This window comes from Zootermopsis nevadensis, unplaced genomic scaffold, assembly GCF_977971745.1.
Source record: "Zootermopsis nevadensis isolate Lab colony 2312 unplaced genomic scaffold, Znev_1.0 Znev_ptg000010l, whole genome shotgun sequence".
NCBI classification, from domain to species: domain Eukaryota; kingdom Metazoa; phylum Arthropoda; class Insecta; order Blattodea; family Termopsidae; genus Zootermopsis; species Zootermopsis nevadensis.
Window position 1 is genome coordinate 15216440 of NW_028259142.1, and position 24138 is coordinate 15240577.

The following is a 24138-nucleotide window of genomic DNA, read 5'->3' on the forward strand; positions in this document are numbered from 1 at the left end:
GCTACTCGAGGAACACTTTCAAGAGCTCTGTAAATAGCTCTCTCTGGCATGACAATGCATACTAAACCGTCTGTCCCCCTTCTTCAGTGTCACAGATACAATTAACTGTATTCGTAAACCTCTGTATGAACTGCCACTGAATGTCATCAAATTTTGGCACTTCTAAACTTCGTATATTTCTGCAGTACACTATAATGGAAGGTATTGGGACAGACGGTTGGATAACAACAAAATAGGCTTTAAATAAAACATGGGGAGGGGGGGAATGCTGGCTGGATGCACCTGCTGTCCGTTGCTGGCTCTGGTGACCACGGAATGAATTTTCGGGTTAAATGTGATTTCGTGACCATCTGAGGGACTATCAACTGCTAAAGTAAGGTTCTTGATCCTACGCATTGTGACTGTTCTTTATTGTGCCTAAGCTTGTTAAGCAGCTACATTCAGATAACGTATGATAATATGCGAACAACGGGGTCTTTTCATGGCCTAGCTTAATGGGTACACGCGTTCATACACACAACGCACTTTGCGCGGCGACCATAAGATATAAATCCAAAAACTATTGCCCTTTTAGAGGAACAGCAGCAGGGGGAGGTTTGTATTGACCATAGAATTCTATAGCTAGCCTCCACACATTTTGACTGAGGGTTATGCACTGGAAAATACGTTGAGAGACATTTCAATGTTGGGCCTCAGAACAATGGCCAACTGGCTTCCATTACGTTCATATAACTCTGCAAGGGGTTGAAGATAACAAAAGAGGCCCGGGTTCACCGCTCAACCCCCTCCCTTAGTCTTGCGGCTCTTCTTATGGCAATTTGTTAGGCTATCTGCTATCGTCACTAATCCGGCAAAGAGGCAATGATTATAAATCTACGATACGCATACGTGTAAGTGAGAACAGAATACAGATCGGTAATTTAGCACCGCTCATCACTTCGCTCTTACACAACGCAGTGCTTAAAAGTGTAATTCCTTTGCAAAAAAATTTGGCGAAATTATATGACACTATAGAGCAGGCCTGTCAAATTCGTATACGCTCCTTGGCCACTTTTATAACCAGACCAAATCCTTAAGAAGGGTTTAATATGGTACTGAACATTTAATAACATACTGTAGTAATTGTGATTTAATTTACATTGAGTTTGTTATTTATATGGCTTAAAACATACTATCATCAATTTAACCATAACAGCACAACAAAATTTTGTGGTCTGCCAAGCCGATAAAAATCACACACGTAGAATTTCAGGTTTCTAAGTCCGAAGATGGCTGTCTTCTGCATTGTTACGCCGTGTAGTCTGGTAGAAGTTTACCAACGTTGCAGAGTTCCTTGTTGCCTACATCATCATCATCTCCTGGATCATGAAGACAGCCATCTTCAAGATCAAACACGTAGTTTGGTTCCGTCACTTGCGGACGGACGGGCATAACGAAACAAGCATATGTTTTCCTAATTTTGTTTTCGAACTGGACCAAAATTCGAAGGAATTTGTCATACACTGACATAACGTACATACCAATTTGTCCCAGAGTCGTAAGAGGACAAATGAATGATGAAACCAGAAGGTTATGTTTGCTACAATATAAGGAAGGTGTGATAACGTAAGTTACGATGTTTTAAAATATAATTTCTGCCAATATCTCCACAGCGACAGAATCGATTAAAGGAAAGGAAGTATCAAAAGAAGTATCCAGAACTCGGTTATTTACAAATGGAAATTCCAGCGCACATGCATGCGACTTTCACAAGCAAAATGTCGACAATTTCAGAAGACAAATCTGTACTTCCCCATTACAAGCAGGATATACAAAAAAGGCTCTAAAATCCCCAAGGACTGAACGTCTAATCGAATAACTTAAGATTCAGCACGCCTTTAAGCTACGTGAAAGCCATAATGCATTACTAACTCAGATGGTGGTTTGGCCCCTCTTGTCCTAAACGTACCAGTGCTATCGTGAAAGAAGCTACGATAGAAGCCGTTAAAAGATGGCGAAGAAGACAAGATAAGAAGGCGGCAGAATAGAAGACTAACGCGTTATTTGCTATGAGGACCCCAGGCTACGCATGTTTAGCGAACACGGGTTTATATTCTATTGATCCATGCAGCAACTGCTCGAAAGAAGTAGGAGCTAGATAACAACACTGCTCCGATTCCAAAGAAAACACACGAGTGCTCGTCATCCAGCCTTGGCTGCATAACCATTGAAACTTCGCGTAGTAAGTGCACGAAATAATTCCATAAAATCGAGTCATAGCTGTAAAGACCTAACTATTTTAATAAGTAGGATTATTCTAACCCATTCGAGTCCTACCTGTATACTAAATTATTCAGTTATTTCTTATTATGTTAGACAGGTTGTTAAGTTCCTTAGCTAGTTAATCTGCTACAAATTTAGCAACATTTTTATTTTTAATTAATTGGCTAGTAGCACACAGTTATGGAAATGAGAAATGAATACAACATTTTGAATTGGAAGCCTGTAGGAAAGAGGTCGAGAGTTGGGCTCTAGTGATTACAAGTATGACCCATCGGATTACGAAATTTCTTGAGCAACTGAGAAAGGCCACTGACCTGATGATGACGGGATACCGGCGTGTGGACTCATGAAGTTCAGCTTGGTCGAATGGTGGTAACTGGACATGAACAGGTCGGACTGGTACTTGTAGGCCGCCGGGTCCGCTGTGGCGGGCTGCGTCGCCGCTGCCAGCCCCTGGAAGTCGAACTTGTATGCATACCGCTTCCCGTGCACCTTGGTCATGATATTCTTGTCGTAGTAGTACCTGCACACAGGCGGCGGTCACCAGTTTTAATCAAACACGATTCATCGCACGAAAAGCTGGTACACGATATAAGGCACTTCCAACAGCGCCCGTCAATCGTCCTCCGGTTTCTTTAAATAAATTGTACTAAATAACAGAACTGCTAACTTATGATGACAATCTTATGAATAGGCCGACACAAAATACTCCAGATTACTAACTTTCAGTTACTTACAGACTTGACGTCATGTAGTGATCACAATATGAGTTAAGTGTTTGTCAAACAACGAAGAATCGATAGAAAAAGGTTAATTTCGAACCGTCAAAACTGTTATGGTCGACTAGAAATAATAGCAAAGGTGAAGATAAGAATAAAATTGGACGGAGGTACTTTATATATAGTATAAAACAGATCTAATTGAATTTACCATCTACTGGATACATTTTTCGATATGGTGATATTTAACAAAATATAGGCTAAATAAAAACTGAGTACACCTCCTACTCAACATCAGATATTCCCCTACACGTTAGCAATTTTAGGGCGTATTTCTGCTACAAGATATAAGAACAACATGGAGAAAAAGCAAGAAATGTTAACATGCCTGTTATATACAATTCATAAGATGTTCACTCAGGGCTTACTTCAATCTCACGGACGTACATAATTCAAGACGAAAGATTACTTAATTCATAATTTTCATTCAATTACCTTTCTCAACATTATATTTGGATTACAGTAAATTATCGGTAAGGCTATATACAACATCGCAAGTGATAATTTGGAAACTTCACATATTGATAATAGGGATATTCTTCGAGACGTCGGAATCGTTGTCACACTACGAATACCAGCTTAAATCTGAACACAAAATTCCATACAGGGTAAATTTTAAAAACCATCTAAAAATGTAATATTGATTTTATTGCAAATAAGTTGAATAAGCAGTCGAAGACAGCTGAATCTGTACACAGTTAAACATGTCTTGTCGGCTTCACCTTTCTTACGAATGTAGCCTCAGGCATTTCAGGTTAGGGGAATTCCTTTCCAAATGAATTGTTACACAGTCGCCATCCACTCTACGTATTAATCAATCAATTACAAACATGGACGGCACATATCGATCTATTCCTTAAAGCTCTTCTTCTTCAGCTTTCACGAATTAGGCCTTATGCTCTGTACAAGTTCAGAAATCTTTCTGAAATTATGAACTGTCAGACATTTTGTAGGAATTCTTAGTTGGATGTTCAGCCCATCGCAGGTCCATGCAGCACAACACAGAAGAACACGGTCAAATATCCGTGCCTTAATAATCAACTTATTAATATATTGTTTGTTAACACGTATGGTTAAGAACACGCACAAGATATTCTGAATGTAAGCCCCAAGCGAATACACTACTTAAAACATCTAAATACAGGTGGGAGAATAATATCAGAATCCACCCTCTAAAGGATACATGAGGATGGGAACTAGATTTAGCTGGCTCAAGGATGGATCGGACAGCGGTAACTAATCACAGTGACACAACTCAAGCGCGCAATTCATGACCAGCTGAACAACTACAAACATTTAAAGTAAAGCCTGTATCACGGAGAAAATTGTGATAGTCATGTCTTTCTGCAGTCTCACAACGCTTCGAAACGTTTTCATTATAGCAATAAACACAACATATAAAAGGGGCAAGTTTCAGAATAGACTTCAGGATCTTTCCTACGTCCAATATAATCGTCATCATTGTTTTAGAATTGTTTTCAAAATACGTGAAACAGGACTGAATAAAACAGCAAGTACACAAAGATGTATCAACGCACGCATAGAAAGATACTAATCTGCTGAAATATCAGCCCAGCGCTCTTCATTCTTTTTTCGATTGAGAGTGAACAGTTTTATGTTACATTAATTCCTTTCCGGATATCCGCAGTCAATGCCAATCACACACACACACACACGTGTTGCGCGCCCTCATTATCTGTTCATCATTTTCCCTGCCAGTGTACACTGCACGAGTATTTAATTGAACAAGATCCGCTCTGTACACCTGTACCCTCTTTTTTTCATTCGAATAGAATCATTAAAATTTAGATTAAAACAGAAAGCGAACAGTTCTATCACTGCAACTGTGGTCAGTCAGTCGTTTTACACCATTATGACGCTTACAATTTGTCCTCCGATCTATAGGCCAAGGATGGCCAAATTCTGAACTCCATTAATTCCTCTATCAACTTTCGATCAAACACGTAAACTCTGAGATGACAGTCACAAATAAATAAGCAATGCAATTGTTTCGATGCTGTTTATTTTACAAAAATCTCGGACTAATTACGACAGTTTAGCTGGTAACATAGGTCCAATACACGCGATAACACAGACACGCACACATACACACAATCACACTCGGTGTGTGACATTTTTTTTATTTAGTGTTCTGTCTGACGACAGGTCCATATGAACATGATCCTTCCATCCTTTTCTCGGACTGGGACCTGTTCATATACGTTCTTGGCAGATGATCCAGAAGTGGTTTGCCATTGCCTTCTTCTGTGTGTGAATGGAGTAATTGTTGGGATGCCACGGAGAAACCGGGGAAGCCCCCGGAGGAAAACTCCGTGTTGCCTAGACCACGGCCTTGCCCAACACAAGTTATAAATTCGGGCACCGCCGGGAATCGAACCCGAGACCCCAGGATTACAAGGCCAACGTTGTAACCGCTAGACCATACATACATACATATATACCGACATACCGATTCGAAAATGAACTCTGGAAAGTGAAAACTTAATACTCATAATAAGCGTATTTTCGAGTATCTACAACCTGCAACACATGTTTTAGGGTCTAAGGACAGAGACCTTTGAGAATCCTTCCAAGAACCTCCCTACTACGAAACCGATAATCATGTCTCGAACAACGGGGGGGTGGAGTGGGGCATATAATCGACGCCAGTCCCTATGAAGAGACGGGGAAGCAAAATCAAGAGCTAACTAGCACAAATCAAGTGGACCAAGCAGGGGTCGGCATTTCGTTAGTGACACCCTCTCCACTGACCTCATACACGATGTGATGATGAAGGGAGGAGATACAATCAAGATACGAAATTCATTTTTTATTCCAGAGTGGAAATTGCAACAGGGGACACTAGCGTCGCCCACTGCTATAAGTGACTTGTTATTTTATTGTCATTGTGTAAAATGGAAATTTTCTTTGAGTATTACTTGCCAATAAGAAGTAACTCGTTTCAAACGGTTCGGATCATAAGTTATTTAACGACGACATTTCATCTGAAAGTTATTTAGCGTCGAGTAAAAAAAATTGTCATGTAGGATGAACGGGAAAGATTTGGCGAAGAAACCCTAACAGGGACGATGTAAGAAATTACTGTAGAAAACAGATAATTTGTACTTTTGCTCTAAAACTGTTGTATTAAGTCAATAATTATGGGACAAGAGGGGGATTATATGTAGGCTATAGAACGTCCTGGTTTCAAAATCTCAAGCGAAGAGATAGTTGGAGGGCCTGGGTACAGATAAAAGATAATAGTAAGTAAACGTTTGTTAGACAGGGTGTGATAGTGCGGACTGAATTAAAACGTAGATGGCTGTCTTCTGAAATGTTGCGACGCACGGAGAAGCCACTGGGAGCTTACACCCAATTTATCGCGATAAGAACGCTGATCGTGGCAAACCCGAGTCGCCCAGGACTGAACACGAAACCTTCTAATTACGAAATGCGTGTTCTTTGTACCGAGCATTTGATGAGCAGAGTGCAGCTTGTCTCCCTGAACCTCCGACGTTCACAATTCATGACATACGTCTGCCACTCGTTCACGATCATACTTGTGACGTCATAACATAATTGTTAATTACTAATGTTTCTCATCTCATCTCAGTGTAGCGGCGGGCATGTATTCTTTCTACTTGGTAGATCCCCTGAATGCGGCGAGTATGAAGATGTCTGTTTTCTGGGTTCTAGAGCCCAGTAGTGCGGTGGAAGTCTAGCAATATCTCAAAGGTTTCAAAGTGATCGCACTGATGCAACAAGCTCCAAACACATTGTGTATTCACTTAAGCCTTTCTTACTGAGTATCAAATATACATTTAATTATTTGTAATTTATTCAACGACGCTATAAGTAGCTTACACTTAGTAACGTGGAATTATATCACGATTAATGAACGACGAGTTGTAGAAGGATGAAGTCGTGGCCTAATTTACGTTACTGCATCAGCATTTTCCTGGAGGAATTGAGGAAAACCACCAAATATTTGTCAGGATATTCAGTCTTCGGGTCCAGATTTGAACCAGAGACCTTCCGTATAGCACGAAGAAGTACTATCAACTCGACAACGAGTTCGATCCAAGGATACGGACTTCAATTGCTAAATTGATACAGCGTATCTATCGGACCTACTTCTAAACTCAGTCCTACTCCAGAAGTACAGAACAGGATCGATTCTCGTCTGATGTTTTGGACGGATTTTGCATTGTGCTGGTGACGATCATGGATTAATGGGGGTGTGAGGAGGTGTGAGGGTGTGCGAATTGAATTATCGGGGGTTGAACCACCGCTAATAGACAATCTGCACCAATCACAGTCTGTTCAAGCACCCAGCGTTCTCAACAGCTAGCTTCCTCTACAAAATGAATAGCTACAAACGGCCCTGTCTCGCTCTTCCCTCATTTTTCCCTTTCCTGAATGAAATAAACTGTTAATTCATGTAATTTTGACATCCTATTAGAGCAATTTATAAACTGGTGTTACTCTCGTCTGTTATGTCTGGCTTAAAACTGCATTTTTGTATCTGTCCTTTATTACGATTCTCTGCAGACAGAGATACTTGCTGTTCTTTTTTAAATTATCTTTTAATGCTTATTAATGAAAACGGATTTCACTTTCTCCTTTCAGTACTTTTCAAACTTCATTACGTTTCGATCACTAACTCGTCCTGAAAATATCCTTTACACAGGAAAAGCCTCAATTTGAGGAAGATTCATGTACACAAAATGTTTTCTGGTTTAAATCAGATTTTTTAATGAAAGGCCAAAAGTTTAATGGCTTCAAACGACTGTAGTAACAGTAGCACTCTGTTCTTAAGTATTAACACTTTACTTTCTTCATTTAAAGCAGGAAACCACTTTTACAGTTTATAATATATTTTTAATGTTGAACGGTAAGGTTTCTCAGAACTATAATACTCTACATCGTCTCTTTCTTCATACCGATATTTAGTTCCTCTGTATTAGTTCTTCTGTGTTACTTTGTTTCAAGTCAATTTCTACCAAGGTTGCACACGTTCTAAAAAAAAAATTAAAATACAAACAGTGCTGACAACTTCGATACAGTTGTGCGATCGTTTGTGCAAATTGGTTCCTACTCCACCCAGCTAAGCGCGCACAATACAGTGCTATAAATAGAACCCTGAGGTGTTCTACTTACGAAAAATTCGAGCAGCGGGAATATCTTGGGTGAGCGATTTGTCATAAAAGATCGATAACGAAAGGTCAGGGAACAGGCGCGATCCTCGGAAGATACGAAACATGCGATGCAACAATCAAATCTTATTACGAAATTAAAATGGGACGCATATTTCATTTGTTTTTTGTTCAGGGAAAGGAACTACACACTATGCCTTGTAACGAAAAGCAATGTCCTCGGGGGACAACTTATTACTGGGGAATACTTGATACCATTGTGGTCTAGAAGCCTTCGGGACAGTAGATATTTTCCGTATATGTGAGTTTATGTTATACTTAGGACCCATTACTAAGGTTTGATGAACAAATTGTAATCACCATTCAGTTAAAATTATAATAATCTTTGCGTCCTCTTCAAAAGCGTAAAATAAAAATATACCGAACAAATGTATTATATTGTTTTATATGTACGTGAAACTTGGACTGTCATAGACTAAGCTCACTGTAGCTAGAAACACAATACTAAGCATGCATACTGCTATCTAACTGACGTCATCCATGTTTCTAGTTGTAATCAGTCCAGTACACTACAGAATAAGATAGACTGAGAATATTCGAAAACAAAGTGTCAAGATGATATATAAAAAGAAATAAATTGTCATTCCATAAAGGACAGTGTTGGTATTCATGTACCTACAAGGCAAACAAGAGAATTTTCCATCTCCAAGTGAGCAGTGCTGTAATTAGGCGAGCCATTGCTACAATCGACATATGCAGATTTTTGAACATTTTTCACAGAAATGATTTTTTCTTTTCTTTATGCTAAAACGCATTGAAACTCTTAGAACTGTGTTAAAATTAGTTATTTGTTTTAATTTAGTTTCGTGTTAATTTGTGCTTGATAATACATATATTTATTAATGTTTGCCTGTCATAGGCTCTGCTGTTGGCAAACACTTTAATAATGAGACTGAACCTAGTCGTTATTACAGTCACTGCTGAGATAACCCGTTAATGTTACTCTTGTGTTTGCGTGGGGGAAGGAAGAAGCAGGAACGTGTTCCGTGTCTGGGTGTTGGCGGCCTGGGAGGGATCAGTGGGGAAGAGACAGAACCGGAGACGACAGCTTCCTGGTCGGTTTCCTAATAGATTCCGGGTCGAACCTAGACGTCTCTCGGGAGGGGCAGTGAAACAAGTTCAACACGGCAGGACCCAGCGCTAAGGCGACCTCAGTGCAACCTGAACATGCAATCCTGCGAGCTTCATCTAAGAAACTACTCAACAAATTTCGATTAAATTTGGTTTCATGGTCTTGGCCGAAAATTGTTGTGTTAGTTTAATTTTAAACCTAACAGAATTCCTGCTTTACACGAAGATGAAATGAAACTTGTATATGTTTCACCGAAACGGCACATCATAAAACGTACTGGTGTATAAGACATACATTATTAAAATCTTTAAATTTTCAGTTATACCAATACTCTGAATGGTTAATATTTTAAAGGCATGCATGGTAAAATAGTTATGGCTCTGTGCAGTGTGACACGCTATCCATAACGCGGTTACCTTGACAAGATCTGTATCAGAAAACCAAGAACATCAAACCCAATTAGTTATAAAAAGTCATAAAACACATTTAGAAAATGTTACCTCAGAACTTCCCCAGTATTAACCAGTTAGAATATCGATCGTCCTTAACATATGAAATTTGTAGCTACACTGTTTCATATATATTGCAATGCAGAAAGTATGAACTTTGAACAGTAAAATAATTTACTATTTGGTCACGAAATTATAACCATCTAGTTTCTTGTTTAATATCCAGATATTCGTTTTAATCTACTCTGTCACATAAAACTCTTTACCAAGTTATGTCAGCTACACAATGACCTTCTCATATCGTAATTGCAAAAGGCTATAAAGAAATTGTTAATATACTACACGAAACAAATGCACTTTAATGTCATCTACGTTTTACTGTCTGAGCAGACACAATTTCATTCAGTCTGTTCAGCAAAAAATTTGCAAAATATTATTGTGTGTAGCATATTGATATTTATGGAGCTGCCATTTTCTCTCAAATTAAACTATCGAAAGTGCTCGATATCCGCCCAGGTATTTCCTAAAGTAATCTGTACTGACATAATTAAATTGTTTATCTATTGTAAATAACTCATTAATATATACTTATGTTAACTAATTCTTTTTTGTTCACTGCTATGGTGGTGCACAGTAATCGTTTTATGATATTAATAAACAGTTAACCAAACATTTGACAGCGACAATCGCAGCATGAAATGTTGGATATTTTAAGTAATCGCCGTGCAGCATCGACCACTTCTCCGACGTATGTATGAGGCGTTTGGCCTAGCGCAGGGTAGCAGGGGCCGCTTTCAGACTGCTGCAGGAAGGCTACTGATTTCTTTGCGCAACTTGCAAAATTCAACGCACAAGAAGTCATATCAGTTTGCATATTTCATATCCCAAACTGGGCCTGCACCAAGTTTCCAGAGCAAAATTAATTTGGCGTGTATCTGTGAAATATAAACACCACTTTGCATGAGGCTCAAATCGAATTTCATTTTTTTTTCTTTTTGGGTAGGGTACATAGCGAATTTTTTTTTCAGTAATTGTTGATATGGTATTTAACAGAATGTAAGGAGAACTGTTTCTTACTCTAAACAGCGTGAATGTCCTTAAATATTTCATTCGTTTCTGCAAAATAAGGCGCATGCTGTACTGTAGTTATATTTATTTTTCCGTTCATCTGTATAACAAGAGTCAGAGGTTCCATACATATGCCTTACAGCATATATCAAAAAGTGCTGTGGAAAGCCTTTTTATTTCCCACAGGTTATTTTAATTTCTCCTGTCGAAGGTGTCCGACAGGAGGTCTTCCCGTCATTAATAACGGCAAAATCTAAAGTAGACAGTCACAAATATTACATAATAAGGCACGAAATCCCTAAACAGCATTATTATCATGACAGCGGTACAACAGGCACATACATAAATATTATTCAAGAGCTAAAAATCCTTTAACAGCAAACGATCAACAACCAACTCAGCTACCAACACTTGCTTCTCATATAGACATTTATTAAACTTTTAGGGTATATTATTTTATAACTGTGTTCTTCCCCAGATATTATTATGATAACAAAATCAAGATGGAAGCTGATAAGGCAGGGTATGTAGAGCGCTTGATGCAGATGAGAAATGCATACAATAGTTGGCTTGGAAGCCTGAAGGGCAGAAACCATTAGGCGTAGATGGAAGAATAATATTAAAATTTACCTTCAGGAAATAGGGCGGGGGTGAGTTAGATTAATTTGACTCAGGACAGGTGCGGGTATCGTGTTATTGTTTATATTCGTGTTCCATAAAAAGGAAATTTCTTGACTAACTGAGCGTACTAGCAGCTTCTCAACAAGTACTCTGTCTGCTCAATGGAGTTAGGTAGATAGTTATTCTCTGTCATCTTACATAATTCAAATAAAAAAATATACGAAATTTTCTAGTATTATAACCCGGTTGTTAGCAGCAGTCGGTCATACAGGTTAATATTTTATGTTTACAAGTAACACTGTTAGTGGTACTGAAGATAAAAGTAACTGTCCCTGGGGCTTATCTGAGCTCCACGTCATGTTGACGAATGGGAAATTGGAGGTATATCTCCACGCATTCTTAAACCTCGGCACTGGATGAAACTAAATTTAAAACAGACAGCAAGTTCTTGGGTTACCTTCAATGGTTTTAAAAATGTATACTCACCTGAGCGCTCTGCTCAGCTTGTCATAGTTCATATTCGGTTTGGATTTGCGCTCGCCCCAGCGCCGGGCCACCTCGTCGGGATCCGTCAGCTTGAACTCCCCGTTCGTCCCCTCCCACGTGATGCAGTTGGCGTTCGACGAGTCGGACAACAGCTCCAGCAAGAACTGCCATAGCTGGATCTGTCCTGAGCCTGCAACAAACACCATGTAACACCACTGTGCCAACTCAGATTACTGGCAACCACGGCTTCACAACCCCGAACACCACAATTCGTAAGAAAGTAAGAATTTTACAAGTCAGTTACGAGAATCGAATATTGGTTGGCACGCCGTGGTCACTTACATAAATTAAACTTAAATAAGCCAATAAAACTCGCTGAGCGATAAGATTAGTTTCGTGTTCCACTTGAATACGCCAACAAAACACTGTAAAACTTGGTGCACTGAGCGGAGACGATATCATTTCAGGAACTACTGCACCAGTTTCAGAGTAGTTCATTTCCATGTACCATTGAAGTTTCTTGTTACGTGAACACAACGAAAAGTCATAGTAGGCCGAAAAGTTTACTGCAATACGACAATTCGAATTTTACTGAGTATTACGTTTCAAGTGCTTCTGACCTAGATGCATATTGTTTGGAGAAATTTCAAAGGCATGATCTCCCAGATATTCTCAAACTTGGGTCAAACTTTTATGACTGGCGAGGTAAAATAGTTGAAATTAAAGGATGAAACAGCTTCGCAATTTCCATTACCAACCACGTAAATAGTTAGGCATTTGGCTATACAGGTGTTGTAAAAGGCTTAGTCACTTATTTGATTAAGAATATAGGTATATTTAAGTAAGATTTGAGGTCTAAACGAGGATTTAAAATGTGTTGTAAAGCATATGTAAGTAAGCGGTGGTATAATCACAGAAACTCATAGTTAGGTTTGTCTGTCCGTCGACCAACATTCAAACCTGATACCTCCTAATAAAATTCAGACGCAGCGCAGTCGGTATAGTGACTGGCTACAAACTGGGCGACCGGGGTTCGATCCCCGACGGGGGCAGAGGATATTTCCTCTAGCCTCTGCGTCTAGACCGGCTCTGAGGCCCACCCAGCCTCCTATCCAATGGGTACCGGGGTCCTTTCCCGGGGGTAAAGCCGGCCGGGGCGTGATGCTGACCACTCACCCCCATCTAGAGACGAGGTCAAGAATGAGTAGGAGCTATACCTCCACTCCCCCCAAGCGTCTACATGGCGTATAGTGGGACAGCTTTACTTTACTTTTTTTTACCACTGAACCACCTGTATGAAAATTTCACATGTGAAGTTTAGTTACCGCTATCGTAATAAAAATTTTCACTCGACCGTTACGTTGTTATTTTACGTTTAATTAAATGCCCATCACAATTTGAAGTCAGATGGAGCCAGTTTTGTCGGTCAACCGCCATGTTGGCACTTCTGAAGACACAATAAAGTGGAGAAAGACACCTAGTGCAAAATTTTCATAGAGCGTTCAACAATAATATGTAAATAAATTGTTTATAATATTGATATCCATAATGGACACAAGAAACGAGAGACGAGCTGATAAGCACAACTCGATAACAGAGTTCTAAGACCGAAACTTCAGTGTTTTAAAGACGATTTTCGTCTTGCGCATCAGAACGGGTTGCTGTATCTTAACAAGAAAAAGTGGTAGTGGAACCACGGTTCCGGAGAATTCGACGTAAATACGTCTATACGGAAAGGAAGTTTATATATTGGCTTTATTCTAAATATTTCCTTTATACATGCTTTACAATTGAGATAAATTTGATTAAGACATTGCTTAATCAACTTGAATTAGTTACGCTTAAAATGGGTCTGTGGTAGCTGAATGTAATGTAAAGTAATGTAATGTAATGTAAGGTAAGGTAAGGTAAGGTAATGTAAGGTAAGGTAAGGTAAGGTAAGGTAAGGTAAGGTAAGGTAAGGTAAGGTAAGGTAATGTAAGGTAAGTTAAGGTAAGGTAAGGTAAGGTAAGGTAATGTAAGGTAAGGTAATGTAATGTAATGTTTTATAGGTAAAAACAATACCGAGTAAACAGATGACGTTTCCTAGGTAACAAAAATGCCGAGTAAATAGATGTTCCTTAGGTAACCATTATTGTCGATTTGTTGATAAACAGATGAAGTTTCCTAGGTAACCATTGTTGTTTATTTGTTGATAAACCATTGTTACACTTTTTCGTTCCACTTTTTCGTTCCACCTTTTGCTGAATGACACTGACCCTAAAATATAGACGTATTTACGTCAAAAAATTCTAGTAACATACGAAATAAATTAGGTATATTTAGGTTCATTACTCAGCCATTTCTCTTATAGAAACGTTCAAACACTGCAACGCCCTTGAAACGCAAATCCATCATTAATCAGAAAAAAAAACAGGTGCGTAAGATAAACAAATCTTTTTCAGGTATGTTTAGTTGAACTAATGCTTCATGACTAAGAAAAGGCGGAAATCTGTCATAAATCGGTTGATTCAAAACAGTTGCCCCTTATAATTAGGAAACAAAAAAGTGTTGGGTGGGGTGGGGTTGAGCACAATTCCCACATGCCACACGACAAAGTAATTTTGCAGGCGTGGTTTATAGTTAATTAAGGACAATTCAACCCCCTCAGGACACGTGAACATGCATGATCGGATCAGACAGCATAAAATTTGTTTGTGAGGGGTTGATATGTCCCAGGGGTAAATTTACAAGTCAAGTTTTCTCATTTCTAGAAAGGCAAGTGTCTCTCTGTAATTATATGCAGAATGAATTACATGTGCGCGAGGGAAAGTAAAATCCACTTGCGGTCAACATTCGGAAAGCTGCCCTGTGACAGGTCATGAAGGCGCATAGTGGGAGTGGAGGGAAAGCGTCACGCACTGTTAATCTCGGTAACCACATGGAGATGGGAAGTCAGTTTCATGTTCCAATTGTTTCATCCGAAATACAGAAAATAGTAGGCTGAGGTGAGAAATCGTGCCCTTATCGGGAATCAAATTCCTGTAGAACCAGCAGCCATTTACATTAAGGACTGGGCAGAGTGCAAGTGACGAAAGTAAAAAATAGATAAATTAATAAACTAAAGTAAACAGTGTAAATTAACAACACTAAGCAACTAACTGAAATTAAAAGCCGAAACCATCTAACTAAATGGGTAGAGTCCTTTTCGACAAGCTAATAAGTACTCAGCTGCCCAAGAAGTTTTCTGACTTCCAGGGTAACCGAAGGTTCAGAGATCAGGCACGTTATCCCCTCCAACACCTCACATGCTATTTCCGTAAGACTGAATTTAATATTATCCTCCCATCTAGGATTAAATAACCTAATTTGTATTTTTCCTTTGCCTTTTCTGAACATAATTTTGTATTCCATTTCGCATTACGCACCAGCAAACCTTTCTTTCTGATTTTATCTCTCACTGCCTAATGTACGTACATTTACGCATTGCTTCGTACTATTAATATAAAGGAACGACGGAGGACGATATAAACTAGATATGTAGCGGGAATTTTGGAACTTGACAAAGAAGGCCTGGTTAGCAGTTGAAGACAGATACCAGTTGTGAGCTCTTGTGAACACGGTAACGATCTTCAGAGTTTCATACAAGCCGAGATTTCTTTAATCAGCTGAATAATCATCAGTGCTCGTGAAGTTATATTCAAGCGCATAATTTCGCCTAAAACACCTTATGGTCTACCAGTTTATCAGTACTTTTTTACAACACACCTATGTTACTTTCTTTTGTCGTACATAGGTAAAAATACACACAGCAAATAAGCGAAGGACGACGCGAATTTTGTCGAACGTCTGTTCTTCCCATAGAATTGCCTGGTCTGAACTCTAAGAACACAACACACTTCTAACCCACACGTCGTTGTCTGCTGACTCGCAAACATCCTGCTAGGACTCACCTGAGCTTGCCAGTCGACTGCTGGTCGGACCGAACATCTGGTACGGATCTGAAATCAGACGGAACTGTGATCAGTTGCCTGGCCCGAACCATATGCTGAGCCAGTTGAATCCGCTTCAAATATAGAAGATTTCCCAGAAAATCACACCAACAGTAAGTGACGAGCAGCAATTACGAAGCTTCGTAACACACAGTGTCCTTCACTACATTTTTACGCCATCTCAAGCACTACTAGTATTCTTCTCATCACTTTATTCTGGGACGACCATCATTCTACATTTCTTCTTAAGAGTGAGACCAAGTTTCGCACCAGTATAAACCCAGAAGTAAAATTATATTTTTTATAAATTTTAAATCTTATGGTCTTCAGACTGAATCCTGGAATACCCAAGAATCTGAGCTGAAAGGCAGATAGGATTCTCGTCATTTAGAACTGTTGCTCTCCTGTTTAAGTACTCGAAACTTGTTACATTTTCACTTTACACTAGTTTTATACTAATACTGTTAACTTATTTCAGCTGACCGCCACATCAGAAATCATATTGAGTCACATTACGGTATATTGCCCTCCAATGGGAGACGGACGCTCATTTCTCTTCATTTGTCCGTCAGTAATCAAATCGCTAACATTATTTTATCAACTCCCTTACGATGTGGCCGAATCTTTGCCAATTGCCCACTTTGCTATTTATCCCTTGAGGGAGACAGCAGGACGTTTTGCACTGCAGGAAACAGAAGCTCGTCCCTGGGGCAGTACTACCGGATAAGCTTTGTAGTCGTGAAAAGTTTACAACGTAAGCTTCGTGTTCAGGTTCAAACGGCATGAAATTAAGGTAGGAGGGGGATACACTGTCATATCAATGGAAAATATTAATAGTATTACATACTACGTAACTATAAAGAAAGATAAACAAAATTACGTCTACATTATCACAAAAAGCGTGAGATATACTTCTGTAATAATCATTTAGACAACCGTTCAGGAACAAGTGTAAAATAAAATTTACTTTTATTGTGGGGTAAAAAGAGGAGACAGATATCAATCTCAAGCTATGCATGGTTTTTTAACAAATAAGGCACTGAAAGAGAGCTACGTCAGTACAGTAATTACATCTGGTACTGCGGATATGCCAAGGAACCGAGTCACAGGAAGTACCATCACACTTGTGCAAATAAAGTGATACTTTATAGTTACAGATTGATTTTGTTAATTATTTTGTGAGGTGGTTCATAAATGGCCTAACCTTAAAAGCTGAGTCAATAAATGTCTGGACCAAAGAGTTTCCTGTAAACAAAATGTTCAACTGTGGAATTCAGTCGGATGCTGGTTTCCCTCTCCTTCTCCTACTGCAGAGGTCTTCTGATTCAAGCGAAGCTGAAGGGCCCCCATGATGACGGCTTAGATCCTGAAATAACCTACATAATGCAGACACTTAGGGCATTAAATTCCGCTGACCGTAAAACGCTTTCTGAAGCTTGGGAGATAGCAAAACGTTATCAATTATGTTTTAGTCGACATTATACGTGTTGTTTGAAAAGTAATTTTACGATAGTGTAAAAAATTAATTATTCTGAAAATTATTACGACAAACAAATTACTGGGATTGATAAATTATACACAGCCCAAATATTTGGAGAAACATTACTACATGACATGTTTAATTATCACCATAAATCCAAAAGCGAAGTATACGTTTTACTGAAGTGTTACAACAAATAAGGTCTTAATATTTCAGGACCCTACAGTAAGAGCTGTTAGTGCTGCAGCAACCTCAGAAGTCTGCACAGTTACCGTCTTGGTATTACTGAGGATCGGGAATAAAAGGTACGATTTCCATACCAAGGTTCATGACAAATCGACGGCTGTTTCAAACGGTGGTAGGAAAGAAGACACACACACGGACATTATAACATAATCCTAAATAACTCACACATCATGACAATAAGTAATGCAGCCGAAACAAAAGAAAGCAAGACGACGCCAGCCGCATTGCCAGTTCAGCAGTACAAGCGCAGCGCCAGAGGGCCCGACCCATTTTGTTGGACGGAGAGAATAATTGCTCCTCCACCCCCATTACCCATCACGGGGGAGCAACCTGAGAATCATGAGCTTGATGACTGTAATCCTCCCTTCATCCCCCTGGACCACCACGCCCCGAGCACACAGCCCTCGATTGACTTCCAGCACCATCATGCACACAGCGCACATAAACTGCCCAATCCCAATGAAAGAGGAACGTGCCCACGGAGACGGTAGGAAATGGTACACGAACGTCCGAACATATGCAAACCGGCCAACCAGTGAGATCAACATATAAGGATATGTATGTAACAAATGATATTACAATTGTAACATTTAATGATTTTTCATTTTAATTTTCCGCAGACCAGCTCCGGGGCCCACTCACCCATTGCACAAAAGGCACCGAAGGTAAAGCAGCCAGAGCTTAAAGCTGACAATTCGCATGCATCTTGAGCTCCCATTACTTCTCCTCGCGTCTTCATGGTGTAATCTTTTAACTTTTACATTTTTCATAACAGGCCTAGTAGACAGATTATAAACCAAACTTATTGGCTATATTTTGGTTACCATATAAATCTGAATCATCGGCAATAAGAATAAAAGTTATTTTGTTTTATTGGATATTTTTGGTTATAAGAATGTATGTCTAAAAGTGAATGAAAGAAAGAAAGAAAAGACGAGAAACGTCGTGTGTGCAAGGTTTTTAAAGAAAAGTCAGCCTTTCAGTACACGCTATTATATGGCAGATTAGCAGGCCTACTTGAGGCCAAAACATTCAAAATAATATAAATTTGTTGTAATAAAATTAATTTCAATAGAGTTGACAACAATAAAGTTTATAACAAATTCACCAAAACATTCTACATCAATCAACGACGTAAATAAAATAAGATGCACAAACAGACAACATAAAGAAAAGAAAAAATGTGTGCCATGATACAGGATAATATAACACTTGGAACTTTCTCCATAACGCGACTCCTGAACTTTGAGAATGGAACAAGTGACGTCGGTCTTTTGGAACTGTTACATGTGGACAGCCAGATATTTCTTTTTAAATTTTTTGTCATGCTCAAACCTAGAAGGGTAATGGGTAAAAATATTTATACATCGGTGTGTGTATAATTACGTACGTACCTGTATATAGTGACAGAAGAATAAAAAATTCATGAAGTAAGTCGGGGTAACGGATGGACCGAAAATTACGAAGAATATAAAGAGTAATGAAGATTAAAGTGAAGCATATTAACCATCTGAAACACGAAGCTCATCTACATATTACGTAACATTTAAGTTCCTACCCCTAAGAGAAGACAATGCGTCTCAATTAAAAGGACCAGTCTGCGAGTATTGTTTAAGAAAATAATCGCTGTTTATTCTGAAAATCATACGAAATACATAAATCCATTATGTGGGTAAAATACAGAATTTAAATCTTATAGGACGTGGTATATACTACTGTGATTTAAAGGATTAAGATCGGAATGAAAGACAACACAATCTTGAGTCTAGAAGGGGAGAAAAACATGCAACATAAACAAGATCGAAACGAAACATGTGCAAATTAAACACCTGGCAAGACAGCAAAGGCGATACAGTGCCAGATAAAACAAAGTAGGGCAAAATGTGACAAGTCAAATTTAAGAAAGAAGTAAAAATAAGATTTATAACATGAAACATTCCCCAGATATAAAAGATACGAAATACAAGGCAGGAGAAGAAAGAAACTGAAGATGAAAGGAAAAGGGAGAACAATAAGACGCAAGGTTCCGAATGCATAACGAAGGAGATTTGTTCAAGGAGTTACTGCTTTACTACGTGTGCTTGATGGCTGATTAAAAGCGTTCACTGTGACCGCACGTACGGATATGAACTGCTCGAACAAGGATTCCCGAGTTCGGATCTCGCTCGGGGATAAGTCCCGCGTTCTTCCCCGCCGCACTGACCTGCCTTGCGATTGGCTGTTCCGCCGTAAAACGAGTCATATAAAATCTCTAAACGATCCGCTGCGTCTAAAATAATTCTGACTCGGAACAAGTCTAATCTTTGAGTTGAATGACAGGCCTCATCTCTAAGTCATGTGACAATGAATTATAAAGAGTCCCTGTACTATTTTTCTAAATCTGGAGGCGCTAGGCAATGATTAGGGTGACCTAAAAACTGGACGACAATCTATAAGAAATCACACAAAGTTTTTTAAAATACATAAATGATGATTAAATAGATAGGAAAAGAAACAAAGCGCGAGGTCATGCAGAGTGTAAGACAAGAAGGAAAGACTACACGATTTTGACCACCGCAAACTCAAGTCGATTACCTACGGGAATAAATGTACTTTAATATTATAAAAATTAAATTGTATTTCCACAAGTTCGTGTGTATTAGGTAGGTTAACCCTTAGAACAAACCACATGATATAATTCATCACAGCCCAAAGAAAACTCATGTAAAGGAAATTTAAAATAGCTCGTTGTGACTACCTGTTAACGTCAGCGGAAGATAGATGCACGTAATTACCCAGTAACAACTTTCAAAACTCTCCCTCCCCTGTGAACTCTTCTTGACGTTACGTACCAAAAATGAGAACCTATGGCTATTTCTTCTCTCAGGGAACTTAACATATTATTGTCGAATGCGAAACAGATTTTTTATATTTAAGTACATAGAGAAAATTTAATTTCGATTCATAACAGTTCAATAGGGCCTATAATGCCTACTTTGCATGAAGCTCAAATCGAATTTAATAATTATTTTAATAAATTAATAGTCCCATACATAAAATCCTATTGTACAGTGTTCCGGTTTTCTTCATCTCTGGTTTTGTTGCTACGCGACCATAACCAGTTTAATAGTTCAAAAGCGGTCTATGTTCACTTCTGTTTCCTTGCTTAGCAGAAAAGTGATAATTATGCGGTGCCACGACTGTAAATTATATAAAGTTTGTCAACAGGAATATATATTAGAACAGTTTATCTGGAGACAAATCCCGACGAAGAACACCCCCTTAGCTAGTCGTACAATAAAATTGTCACACGACATAAAATGTAAGCTCATGCACAAAAACAGTCTAAATAATACATAGTTGAGGAACAACATTTTCATAAACACAATTAATGACAGTCTCAAGTCTACCATCCCTATTATTGACTACTGTCAAAATAACAATTAAGAACACAAGGACCAATTCGGAAAGTCTGATGGCTGATTCGATCGATGACCGAGATTGAGCAGCCGTGCAGATCAGTACAAAGCTAAACTTTGTTTAATGAGTGAACAAAAGGCCCAGGGGGGCTGTAAAAAGCCTGCCTTATTAACAGTGCAGCGAGGCATAGAGCTGTGGACGGAAGGTTGTGTCAACACGTTCTTTATGCGAAATAACATGTGGGGACGGCGTTTGTAATGGATAATGTTATTTTAAACCAACAGTGGGTCGCAACAGGTACAAATGGATTTATCCTGTTACGACCCACGCATTGTTCTTCTGACTGTACCAGGCGTTTCTACATGTTTGAACTGCCTTGCAGATACGGTCTTAAACCCTTAAAGGTGCACAGAAGAAACTATACCCCTACACCAGGCCTGTCAAACTCGTGCATTCTTCAAGGACATTTCGTAATTTTTATTTATTACTGTCTTTCCCAACCATTTTAACTTCCCACATTTTCAAGAAAATTTATTGGTTATCTTCATGTTTTTATTCAAATTTTAATTACTGGTGACATTTAATTTTAACTGTCGTAACTATAATTTCTCAAATCGTTTAGCGTTTAAAATAACTCATTTACACTAGCAGTAACAAACGTTACAGAAGTCAGAAGGTTTGCAACAGGGGCTGCACCAGGCTTGTTATATACACGAATAGATGCATAAATAAGGGCGAGACACCCTTCAAGATGCAGGAAAGTAGTCTCGACATGTTGCATTATTCAGTTGCATAGATATTATGGTGTATCCGAGTTATTAACGCTGTTGGATGGTACCGTACAGACACAGTGTATAATTTAAAAAGAACGAGTCTCTTACGAACACGTATTACCGATGTAACACTACTTCGGGAGATGAATGAAAATACAACTGTCGAAACTGAACTGCACGTACTTTACAGAAATTTTAAGTTTCGGTTACTTAACATCTGTCATACAGGAATATTTATAGTTCTAGAACAGCCTATATACAATTATATAACTGAATCTCTGGTAGTAAAACACGAAGATTCAACGCCGCGAATATCAAAACTAACAAATGTACAAGACCCTCGAACAGTTTCATCCACCTCACAAATTTTTACCCTAACATCCACCTTAATATTATCCTGCAAACTTGTCACCCCATGTCCATCACATTAAAACCTACTTGAGTTCACAATCCTAATGACAGGCCTACTAGGTCAACTGTATAAATCAGAAATTTCGTGTTATGGAACGTCCTGAATTTCCAATTTCATTCTTCATAGGTCGAAACATTTTAAACACTTCCAAGTTACGTGAGCCGCATTTCAGATGGCTAACCTTGATAAAGGATTCTTTCAGTCTGTCAATGCAAGTTCCGGGACAGAATCCTAAAATATACCAGAGAAGTTATCTTTCACAGCCTTTCCAATTTACTGCTTTGTCAGTACCTTTAAATAGACACGAGCGTATCCTTCCGAACATCTACTCATTCTTAAGATCTTCAGATTTTATTTGACGCTATATAACCTTTAAAGTTGAAACAGAATCGTCAAACAACATAGACGTCATGTTTCCTAACTGTTACCTTCATCTACATTGTACTGTATTCTGTTAGAGTAGACTAGACTACTGTACATGACAGTGTATGGCATGATTCGTAATTCAGGACCTCCTTTCTGACAATGTTTTCAGAGACGATCACAGAAGCTGTGTGCAAACAGAAGGGTTGAAGCGGTCAATTAATGTCTGTCTCGATGTCTATTTAGGGGTTTGCTAGTTAAACATAAGGGGCGCGGTAGAGTGTTGTTGGCGACAATCACGCTTCTTGTAAGGGCCACATGTAATAACGAGTCCCTGCAGGGCCTGCAGCAAAGAAAAAGGAAATTCAAGCCGTGACCATTATGAATCAGGTACAGTACAGGCAAAATATCTGTAGCTGATTTTTATATTTCTTTCATCTATGGGGCTCTTGGACAAAGTATATAAAATGTCTGTGTTTATCGGCACGTTTAACCTCAGAAATTACTGGAGGAGTCTGATGAAATTCGGTATTCCGACCCGACACGACAATTTGTCAGGCGTAATTAAACCTATTGTGTAGGTTTGCCGATAAATTATACGTAGCCCTATTATCTGTTTTTACTCGAAGCTCAAATATGACGTTACCAAACATAAATTAGAAACAGTCCATCATAAAAATTCTTCTTGTCTTCTGCACTTCATGGAATAAACAGTATTGCCTGTTCCGACTTCACGATCAATCCACATTTTCCTTTGGCGTTCTCTGGTTCTCTGAGTCAATACACGTGTACGTAGGTAATTCATTGTCGTACATTCACAGGACGTATCTTCCGGCTGTAATCTGTGAAGCAGCTTGACCTGCGAAACTCTACTGCATTTATTTCCTTAGATTGTCGATTGGGTGTAAGGGATGAAGGTGGAAAGTCATCACCTGAATCTTTTATTTATTCAAGCAGCAAATGAAGATTTCCCACACGTCGTCTTTTGTTTAATGCTTGTGTTCCCTCGCAGAACGCAAGTTTGGAAGGAGGAGGAGTAGGAGATATATATAAACCTACTCACGATATTCAGTAGTTTCTCAGTGACAAATAACACAATGGACAACGCCCAATTAATAACATTCCTCTTCAGACCATTTGTTGCTTTAGAGTGACGTCACGCGATTCAGTCCTTTCTATTGTAGCTGTTCTCAAGTTGTAGGTTATGGTTGACCAGAGATAGTGCAAAGCCTCTTGTACGTCATTCCTCAAGGCAGTGGCGAGAAGAATAATGGCAGAGAGAGAAGCGCGTACTCCCTCGGGCAAAGTCACGAAATGATTCTACCAGAAGATAAGAAACGGTACGCATCAAGGAGAGAAGTTATATTCTACAGTACAAATAGGACTTCCAGCAATTCATAAGCCAATGTATTCACCAAATTACTCTGGATTTCCCAAGATGCTGCATGATAATAACATTCTTTATGACAATTGAACGTCCACTGCAGGGACTGACTACCATTAAACAATGCTGAAAGGTGTGGAAGCAGTCCGTTATTATT

At 38.9% G+C, this 24138-nt stretch overlaps 2 protein-coding genes across 9 annotated transcripts in view; one reads left to right on the plus strand and one right to left on the minus strand.

Annotated features, from left to right (window-relative positions):
• The window catches only part of Ets65A (DNA-binding protein D-ETS-3), a 149072-nt gene that overhangs the window by 9467 nt on the left and 115467 nt on the right, over nucleotides 1–24138 (minus strand). For all 4 annotated transcript variants that reach the window (XR_015534565.1, XM_087346598.1, XM_087346599.1 and 1 more), the window contains 3 exons: nucleotides 15886–15933; nucleotides 11954–12143; nucleotides 2577–2785 (listed from right to left, as the gene is read on the minus strand). Coding sequence is in view for 3 of the 4 variants with exons in the window: in XM_087346598.1 (XP_087202724.1) it covers nucleotides 2577–2785; nucleotides 11954–12143; nucleotides 15886–15933 (447 nt within the window). In the remaining variant the exon portion in view is untranslated. The remainder of the gene's footprint in view (nucleotides 1–2576; nucleotides 2786–11953; nucleotides 12144–15885; nucleotides 15934–24138) is intronic.
• On the plus strand, nucleotides 14029–18757 carry LOC147874263 (uncharacterized). Of its 5 annotated transcripts, none has more exons than XR_015534568.1 (4): nucleotides 14029–14369; nucleotides 15729–16037; nucleotides 17621–18185; nucleotides 18271–18757. XR_015534568.1 is itself a non-coding variant. In XM_087346601.1 (4 exons), exons 3-4 carry the CDS (start codon nucleotides 17821–17823, stop codon nucleotides 18317–18319), a joined length of 366 nt encoding a protein of 121 aa, XP_087202727.1. In that variant the 5' UTR covers nucleotides 14029–14369; nucleotides 15729–16037; nucleotides 17621–17820; the 3' UTR covers nucleotides 18320–18757. The 5 variants fall into 5 exon arrangements, 2 of the variants coding, with proteins under 2 accessions (XP_087202727.1, XP_087202728.1); XR_015534569.1 differs by having other exon boundaries at nucleotides 17621–18147; XR_015534567.1 differs by having other exon boundaries at nucleotides 17621–17709.